General features: G+C 37.8%; 1 protein-coding gene across 1 annotated transcript; it reads right to left on the bottom strand.

Annotated features, from left to right (window-relative positions):
• Positions 1–4,042: 4,042 nt before the first annotated feature.
• LOC101861966 (transmembrane protein with metallophosphoesterase domain) lies at positions 4,043–10,140 on the bottom strand. The gene is made up of 5 exons (XM_005102982.3): positions 9,145–10,140; positions 8,331–8,441; positions 6,403–6,574; positions 5,214–5,353; positions 4,043–4,405 (listed from the first exon to the last, which is right to left on the bottom strand). Exons 1-5 carry the CDS (start codon positions 10,037–10,039, stop codon positions 4,209–4,211), a joined length of 1,515 nt encoding a protein of 504 aa, XP_005103039.1. The 5' UTR covers positions 10,040–10,140; the 3' UTR covers positions 4,043–4,208.
• Between the last annotated feature and the right edge of the window lie 181 nt (positions 10,141–10,321).

Below are 10,321 nucleotides of genomic sequence, written 5' to 3'. Positions count from 1 at the left end.
GTACATAAAGAAAATTTAGAAATTTTTACATGTATTGTAACATTTAATCAAGTAGCTAAACAAGGCTAGAAAAAAAAAAATCTGCTTCCTTCTAAACAAAAAGGCTAATGTCTTCATAGTCAATTTTATTTGTCCGAAAGTATCTACTTTTTTGTGTTCATGCAGTGTAAAAAAAAATTATTTTGAGCGTCCCCCCAACCACCAAAACCAGCCAGCCCTCCCTTATTGTGCTCCACACTTCTAAGTAAACTTAATTAATTTTTACTCTTTATCAGTCCCTCTCTCTGTCTCTCTCTCACTCTGTCCTTTACACAGCCGATGATAAAGAATGACAAAGCCTCTATGCTAAAAAAAATAAACTAATAAATTAGAATGTTTTAAAAATGACACACAAGTCCAAGGTGACATGAAGACATGCTATAGATGTAAGCAACTAACACAATAGGGCTTGTCAGCCACTCCCTGAATATTATGAAAGATGTTCAATGCCAGTTACTTTTATTGCCGCGCATATATATATAAAAATAAAGTGTATGAACTGTCGTTGTGTAGTAAAATAATAAATTAACGGTGTAACACCCACTGGCAACAAAAACAGCAACAGAGGCAGAAGACGCAAATGCAGAACATTCGTCATCAAAAAAGTAACAAAGTACAAATTGCAATGAGAATGAAAATAAAAGTCATTCATCAAGAGCAAAACCTGGAATGCCACTCTTGCTATTTCACAAATCTACCGAGCATGTAAAATTTAATAAAACCGGCTGTAGAGACCAAAGTTTAAAAATGGAGCTTCAGAAGCCTGTTACAGGCTCTTTGTATTTTTATAAAGGAATACAAATTAAAATACCCACATCCGGAGTGCAACGAATACGTGAACAAGAGTAACCATATATAACAACAAACAGTTATACAAATAGGGTTTCATTCTTTTACACAATTAATATGCAATACAGGTGAAAACGACAAGCGTTGTAAAAGTGTAGAGATTAAGAAAACTATCAGCTATACAAATCCGTCCAACTGTCCTAAAATAGCTTCAAGAGACATCTTAAGTATTTTCTGTTCTTACAGGCCTGTCCTTCATAAGCTTCTAGCGTTATTTTTATTATAGTTGTTCTGTGCCTACGTCTGAATGAATATAGTCTCTCCTCTTTTTCCATAACTTTCAAAATGTTGTCATTATTTCTAGGGCGTTTACAGTAAGGTAAGATGCACTTCATAGCATATATATATATATATATATTATATAAATTATATAGATCCTCTACTGGAAGAAACTGACTACCTTCTTACTTGAGCTTCGGCAACACAAAATGTAAATTCATAAATAGTATCAAATCAGCACATACACTACACCCACATAAATAGTATCAAATCAGCACATACACTACACCCACATAAATAGTATCAAATCAACACATATATACTGCACCCACATTCATGCATGCGCACATACACATAGTATAGGCCTACTGTGACATACATAAGTTCTATTACTTTCCAAAAAGAACAATACTTAACAACCTCCACCCTACCATTTTACACTCTCAGTACAAGAGCCATAAAAATGTCTTTCTTGTAATGTATGCAGCTTGTGAAATTAGTCTTACATTTTATGCCCTTGTAAACTCTTTAAGAGGCAGACTACTTTGACCTCGATTATCGAGAACAACTGGGCCTGTGAGGGTTACGGTGTCCCAAAATAAAAATCAGAGTTCATACTGAGCGGGAGACTTTTTTCTCCTAAGACGTTTCCAAGAGTTTTCAAGACCAGATTTCTTTTTTCCAAGACAAATAATGTGTCATTTCGGCAGAAAATTTTTTGCTCAGGATGCAAAAATACATGATGGTACACTTCAGAATGCATAAAATCGAGGCCTCCTCAACTTCGAGGACATATATTTGTGCAATAGACTAAGTTAAAAATTTGCTTTTCCAAGAATTTTGCCAATTTCCCAAAATTCCAAGAGTTTTCCATGTGTTGGAAAATAAAAACAAAATCCCAAGAATTTTCCAGTATTCCAAGACCCGAACGAACACTGAGAAATGAAGACACTACATACTACATAAATACCTTTCCCTCTCTGGGACTAAACACATCTTTTACATGCAGGGTCAAGCCCTAAGGTTGTAGATAAAATACATTGCAGAAATGATAATTTGAAATTAAATGCCTACCATAGTGGCTATGGCTTTTATTTTGTTTGAGTACAGAGAAGCACATCTACACAGTAACAATCAATTAATGTTTGGTAAAACAGCAAGACTGATAGACAGAAACAACACATGGACAATGTAGTAAAAGAAGCAAGCCCTACCAGCTAAACCCTTTCACCATCCACCTATGACTTCAACATTACACAGATCTAGGTCAATGACTGATGTAGATAGTGACAATTTTACTGACTAGACACGGTAGAACACAGCCAAAAGCGGCAGTTATCGAAATAAACTTCCGTATGTGACATCTTCTTGCTGCCATATTCATCATTATTTCACTAAATCATACCACATCAACACTGGAACTCAACATTTTTTTTCAGGCACGTCAAGACAGTAGGTTGAGCTACAGTTTACAACAAGTCTAAACAAGAACGTCCACAATTCTCAAGACAGAAGATAAGGATAATAGAAACGTTGAAAAAGAAGTAAAAATAGCAGACGACACTCAAACTCAGGTCTATTCACATCCATTTTGTTTTAGTAGAGGTTTTACCACGCTCGCAACTGCATAAGGTTATATGAGCGCCAGAATATTAGAAGTGTTACAAGAGAGTAACAAACATAAAAAAGAAAGAGGGGAGATAAGGACGACAGATGTTTGATAGGAAAGAAGAAGAAGACGACACCAGAGCACCCGCCAACAACCCACTATTTACATCCAAAAAGGTATTATAATAGGTGGGAAATAATGCATGATAAAGTATAAGTATCAGAAATGTGCCATATGTTAGAAAAACAATACAAATTTTCATCACAGACAAATTCAATAGTAGAATAATAAATCATGGCCTTTGAAAAAGAAAAAAACAAACAATCTCCAACAAAACACTCAAATAATTCGAATATTGTCAAAGTGTCTCTTCAAACATTTCATTCTCTTGAACAAAAAGTCAGGATGTAATTGTTGAAAGACAATAAACCGGTTTTCATGTATAAACTCTGAAAATAGTTCAATTCAGAAACCTGACAAAAATGAACAAAACAACAATCTACTTGATAAAATAAAGAAAACCAAAGGCATTAAAAGCAACCAACATGTCTATTAACAAGCCAGTTCGACAGCAGACACAAAAAAATTCAAACAGAGGGCTATAAAAAAGTGGAAGGACATGAGAGGGAGGAAAAGAGAGAGGGAAGGAGGGAGACAACTGGAGGGAGAGAGAGACAGAGACAGAAAACTGCTTATTGAAGAAACTCTGTGCATTGTAGGGAGGGAATAGTGGTCAGCTACAACTAGTGATCTTATTATTTTCTTTGTGCAGGCTCATAAAACAAAGGTTTGTGAAAAGACAACAGATTTGAAAGAATATAATGGAATTTCTAGTAGCCAGATCAGGACAATAGTACACAAAAGTCCATTGTTCGTTTTAGGGACACATCAATGGCATGTTATCAGTGACATTTCACAAGCACCTAAGTCAACTTTTGAAGTTTGAAGAGAATTAAGCACAACACGTCCCACTGAATTCCCACCCAAATAGGATCTGAAAGGGCACCTCACCTGATAGCCCGTGTGTGACTGCCAGAATGAAACAGTATCACACCACTTGCCCTCCACTTACCGACCTGCGTAGCACCTACCTACCTGCCTCCCCAGATATTGGAAATACTTTGTACAGCGACAAAACACAGCTGATAAAAACCCTGTAAATTCTTTGCCATATCGACAGGCCGAAGGGCTTAAACCCTGACGGCCGCTACATCGGAAAAGTAAAAAGTAAAGTAAAGAAAATCAAGGAAAAAGAGAGTACTCCAATAAAAAGCATGACTTTCACATTCATCAATTTTCAACTGAAAACATAAGGAAACAATATTATACTATATTGTAACATGAGCATGTTTTTATTATTCTAATAACAGCTTTCCCAGAAAACACCCCCCAAAAATGATTTGGGTGATTATGGAGCCGTGCTGATGATACATGACACAGATGATATGAAATATATATATAATATGACATCTCAAGCAGCCAATGAATTCAGCTAATCATCAGTGGGGACCAGGGTTATCTTTGTGATCTCCATTCTGGTTCCAATCCTCATGGGAATGCCCCAGTACTGTGTACCCCTGGAGACATACACATGTCTGTTATCCCCAACAGAGTACAGCCCTGCATAGAACGGGTTCAGCAAGTACGCTCCTGCCATCATAGGAAATAGTTGGCCCCCGTGAGTATGACCTGTCCAAGCAGAAAAAAAACAACCTACAGTTGCGTCACATAATTCTTTAGGTGGTGCCGTACAACTCTGTCAGATTTTAAAACCAGGATTCAGATAAAGCCTGAATTTTGAATTAAATAAGGTGATCAGAACTCTTTTACTCTATGATTGAAAGAAAAAGAAAGTTAAAAACACAACATATCCATTACAACACATCTTCCATTTAGACCACTGCCAAAAAAAACCCAAGACCCCTCTCCCACACACAGACAAATAACAAACCTGATTGATTAAATAAGCTAAGCCAATGCAAGAGACAAACTACAGGAAAAACTGGCTAGTTGACCATGTGGAGGGACATACTATCCTCCTCACTCTTCTTTCCTTCATACTTACCATTCATGCATCAACCACAGTCATGGTTGACACTCTCAAACAAGTTGCCAAATATCTCTGGACAATACCATTTACAAAGTCAGAGAGACCTTTATGTTGAACACAAACAACAAGTGACTAAATAACTCAAAAGAAGACAACCCGTCCTAAGTGATGACCATTCACAGGAATGGTAAAGTAATAAAGGTAACTATTTGTGTTTAACTTTTAACACCTTTTCCAATTCACTTCATAGGCAAGAAAGGCTGGCAAGTAACATGAGCCTCTACACCAAACTCTGAGGTCAGATTCTATGGATCGCTATATATCTATTTTTTCATCCTTCCTGGAACGCTTTCTCCCAGAGCAGGGACATGGTGTCTCTGCCATAAGAATGACTTGCAACGTGATGACAGCCAGTGTAAAACTTCTACAACACTTGGCTCACTGTACCTGAGAGGACTACATCAACTCTGTACTTGGAGTCCACAGCAAGGCGCGCAGCCTTGGGCTGATGAGCCAGAAGAATCACGGGGAGGGCAGTGCTGCAAGACAAGAGAGCTTGAGCCAAATCAAACCGGTGTTCGCCATATCTGCAGAAGTAGAGTACCAAAATTCTTTGTTTACATAAGCAAATATTATAATTTTTTGTCTTGGCAGTAATTGTTTTGTACATTGATTTATAATGTGAAGCACCTAGAGCTGTGTGTACACGGGAGTTAAGGGCTATACAAATGTACTTCACTATAATCATTTAAAAAATACAGAAGACATAAAGGATCCCATTGTCAACCTTTCCAATCCAAAATCCCAAAATTGAGATTCCCATGAACAGTGTATATTAAAAGAAACAAAGATATCCAACAATGCAAAAGTGGGTTAAGACCAAGACCACAGTTGGAACAAAGAAAATAAACTCATCAGCAATGAATAAAAATCAGGATGTGCAGCATAGGATGTAACTTGCATTTGATCAAATTTGGAATAAAATGTTTTTTAACATGAAACCCTTCACATTATTATAGTATAGTAGAATGCAACCTTTGAAACACAGATACAGCTAAAAGTAAAAGTGGCAGGTTTGACAGATCTACAAGTTGGTAGGCATTTGCAGGATGGTACTGAGAAGAATGAGATGCAAAAATTTATCTCAAGCAAACGAGTTATGGTTTTTTAAAATTAAAAATCTGAAATCCTCAAAAGCATCTCTGTATTTTCTCTCAAGCGATCAGTTTCAATGATATTCCATCCTTGAACTTGAAGGCAGGGCTGAGCAGTGAAATAAAAGTTCCTTTTTGCTTTCTTTTCGAACAGGAGTAAACCCATAGAATCGGCAAGAGATATTACAAGTAAATGAAAAGGTTTTGAGGTACTTTTGCCACGGAACTTATGAAGTTCTTAAAGAATTAATTGCATTACTAGCCTGTAGGACAAGCATGCATTAAAAAAGGCCACTTTCCCCACAGAATATGCAGAGCTAGAAAACGAGCTGTTCAAAAAGATAATAAAATATGACTCATTACATCTTTTCACTTATTTGTCTTTCTCTTCTTATTCACCATAATGAAAATGCATTTAACTGATCTAATAAGTCACCTCAAACCTTATAAATAAATTTTTGTCCACAAACTGCCAAACTCACTGAATCTTGTCAGCCTGAAGATCATCTGTACCAGCCAGACAAATCTGGCCATCTTCGTTCTCGCTGAGTTCTGCGGGGATCCTGACATTACTGTTGTGTAGGACGGTGAAGCCCACAGACCGCAGCAAGGAAAACCAATTGTCTACATCACCTGTGTAGTACTCATGATTGCCTGGAGGATAAAAATAAAAGAATTAAGTACAAACTGACTTTCTAATTAACAAGCAAAACAAACAATTTAACTTTTAATATCGAAGATCAACTTGGTAGTGAAGTCAAATGTCATAACCATGCAAAGAAATGAAATGAATTCAGTTTATTTGAGGCTTCTCATTTCTTTTATCACTCACATCACATGTCTATAACGTAGAGACATTTTTGCCAACGAGACAAAGTCGTTTTACAGCTTCAATAATTCAGCTGGATTGAGCAAATCAAAGTTCCTCTGTACACAAAAATAACAACATATTGGAAAACCAAAATTAGTTGATACTTTGCTCCTGAAAACCATATGAAAGATACATGATGTATATATGGCAGAACAACGGAACACAGTGGAAAACCAAAGCCAAAGAACAGAAATGAAAAAACAACAACTGCACAGCTTCTCTACATCAATCAAACATTCCTAATACCGGACAGGAAAACAAAACAGGCCTTACAAACAGTCCAAACTGAGTGGTTGTACTAAACTGTAAATAGCATGAATGAGCAAGTTTGTGCAATAACTGGTACATTTCACCAGCAGCGCATCATAGGAAAATTGAAACATGTTCAGGTTAAATGGAAGTCACAAAGACTAGAGTAGTCAGGGTTTGATGCAAGAGAAAAATGTACAAAGACAATCAGCTAAGACTGCTTTAAACTAACTGTAGAACTAACTATTCTGTTGGTTGCTCAAAATTCATGGTTTAGAAAAATAGAATGTATTTTTGCGGTTTTCATAGAAAAAAACCCCCGCAAAACAAAACATGGGACTCCTTCGCCTTTGATTAAATCCGAGGTTTTGACAAGTCTGGGATAAAAAAGAAAGGAAATCAGAGCAGACGACCTGAGAACCTACATCCGCCATAGGCAAAGAGTGACTTTTACCCTATGGGCTTGAGTATGCACAAAGCCAAGTCAGAATGTGGGCTAACCTTTCCCTTCCTCACTTCAAACAACTCCTGCTGCATCACGTGGAGGTGTCAAATAACGAAGGAGCTCAGGGGCATGGGTCTTGTTGTAAGTTCTAGAGGCCAATACTCAAACTCAAAGGGTTAAATACCTTCAAATTCCTAATGGAACTGATTGAACAGCCACAACAAAAGTGTGAAAAGAGGGGAAAAACAACATCATTTTTTTTTTTTGGTAAGTGTTTTTACGGCGCTCGCAACTGCATAAGGTCATATGAGTGCGCGGGACACACCTAATACTTTTAGTTGGTAGGAAATTTTGAACTTTGCCCAGGTGGACCACTAAGGGATCTTTAACGTGTGCAACTTGCACACAGGCCCTCCGAGATTTTTCGCCCCTGTCCGAGAAGGCTAGGTGTAGATCTTTCCTACCAGAAGATCAGGGGTGTGGCAGACAGACAGCTGTAGGAAGGAGTCAAGGAGTAGCAGTAGAAAGGCTGCAGAAAGAGTCAGGAGCCCAGAAGAGGGGCCAAAGGAGGTGAGGGGGTGGGGGCAGAAAGAGGAGATGAAAGCAGACGACAGAATATTGCTAGACAGCAGGAAAGGAGGTGAAAGGAGACCATTTTAGAAGAAGAATATTTTTCGGTCAGTACCTGGATTCGAACCCGGGACCTTTGAATGAGAGGCCAACACCTTAACCTCTAGGCCACGAGAGCCCCCCAACATCATCTACACTTCATGAATATTCAAAGGTCAAGGAACACCTGAAGAGATCATACAACCCATGGACAGAAGTGGTTTTTATAAATTTACCTGTCACAAAATACTTTCCGTATTTTGAAGTGAGTGATTTCAAGGGCTGTGTTGCACCTCTTAGGGTCTCAGCTTTACCATCAACTAGATCTCCAGTGAGAACTATGACATCTGAGGACAAAAAGAAAGTATTATAAATTTATAGAACATTACATGACATATATGTCAATGCAAACATTGAGACAGAGAAACTATCAACAAAAAAACAAAAATCCTATTATATTCCGGGGGGTTCTTTGTTAACCCTTCCAGCCCCACGAGCGTATATTTTCAGCAGCGCTTGTACCTCACACCGTCCCAAGAGCGTATATATTCTCAGTTTTGGGGGGAATCGAATTTGCACATTTTTCGAAATTAGCGAACCTAACCAAACTTTAATTTTCAGAATATTTGTTCATTGACCTGTATACATTGTTTGCATTATTATCTAAACCTCATTACAAAATTACTAAACACTTTTTAGAATGATCTGAATTTACGCCTTTATTTCTGAAATGCCGCTGTATTGGTTGGGACTGACCATAAATAAGAGAGAGAGAGAGAGAGAGAGAGAGAGAGAGAGAGAGAGAGAGAGAGAGAAGAGAGAAGAGAGAGAGAGAGAGGAGAGAGAGAAATAATAAAAACTTAGTGGGAAATGTCATAAAGTCTTTTGGTCTCACATACAGCCAGTTGGTTAATGTAGACTGTAGCCGCCGACCGTTGCTGACAGCCGCTGACCGTCGCTTTCAACCGACACCAGAATCGGGTGAAAAGTGACGTCGTAAGATATAGCCTATATAATATCATTACATGAATATCAAATGCACATAATTACCTGGTCTCTCTTTGTTCACAATATCAACAATCATTTGCAGTTTCGATAACCCAACAGTTGGACCGAGGTGAATATCACTGAGCTGCACAATAGACAGTCCATACAAATTGTTGGGCAGGTCCTTGACTGGAATTTTGACACTTTCAACTCCAGGTGGTTGAGATGCTGTATATAGTCCCAAAGTTGATGCTAGAATCATATAAATGAGTGAAAGCAGACCAATAATTCTCTTCTGATGAATTCCCGATACTGAGACTGAGAGCAGGGAAGAATGTGAACCACCTGATGAAATTTTCAATACATAGTTTTGCCAGACTTTGACTATGAGAGACAATGTTTTAAAGAGAAGGAGGCCTGTGTTGAGCTGAATAAAGGAACCAAAGCATGAGTAAGTCAACATTCCAAACCAGTGAGGGTTCTTGTCAATCAAAAATAAATTCGAAAAATAACTAAGATGACACAAGCTTAGATACAAAATTAACGACAGCCTCCATATATTATGAACATTAGATCTACTGCCATTTTGGGAACTGGAAAAGGTGTAATGTTCATCACTTGAAGTATGAAGATTTCGTCGGCAAAACAAGCTCTCTGTTGATGCTCCGGGATCATCACCAGGGGACGCAGAGCTTCTTTGCTTCTGTCTTGTTGTCAAGCTTTGACTTTGGACTTCACACGAAAACTTTGAAAAATGCACCGGGAAATCTCGAAAATTTCTCCACAATATAAACGAAAATGCGAGCATACCAAGTTGCATAAGCAGTATATATTGTGCCCTAAACACAACAGCTCTTGTTTGATGGCTACATGACTTCACAACAATAATTTGTGCGACTAATACTGCTATGACTATTGAGACACCGGTAAGGACATTCCGCACACTGAGCAGCGCCATATTGTTTATTGAAACATAGCAGGCAGTAGCCTAGAGAAAACCTTCCCTTTTTCCATGAAGAGTTCGGTAAAAAATTCCGTCTGAAAAGTCCATAGGCCCTGAGCCTATAAACTGTGAGTTTCCTCTCTACTGGATTCTACAAGCTACAATACACTTGGTCCTTAGATAAATCTGTTAAAGGGGCAGATAGAAGAATGAACATTTTCTAAATATAAAAAAAATTGAACTAGATTAGATATAATCTAAGTGCATGCACATAATATTGTATTTCAAAGATCTTTT

Source organism: Aplysia californica, unplaced genomic scaffold (assembly GCF_000002075.1).
Source record: "Aplysia californica isolate F4 #8 unplaced genomic scaffold, AplCal3.0 scaffold00352, whole genome shotgun sequence".
Taxonomy (NCBI): Eukaryota; Metazoa; Mollusca; class Gastropoda; order Aplysiida; family Aplysiidae; genus Aplysia; species Aplysia californica.
The sequence above is the reverse complement of the archived record's forward strand: the minus strand, read 5'-3'. Positions and strand labels throughout refer to the sequence as shown.

Excerpts from the sequence above, each read along its gene's own strand:
- LOC101861966 (XM_005102982.3), bottom strand. The coding sequence starts at position 10,039 with ATGGCGCTGCTCAGTGTGCGGAATGTCCTTACCGGTGTCTCAATAGTC. Across the intron at positions 5,354-6,402 it reads CTTCAGGCTGACAAGATTCA|ATATGGCGAACACCGGTTTG; the intron begins GTGAGTTTGGCA and ends CTACTTCTGCAG. Across the intron at positions 4,406-5,213 it reads AGTTGATGTAGTCCTCTCAG|GTCATACTCACGGGGGCCAA; the intron begins GTACAGTGAGCC and ends CTGCTTGGACAG.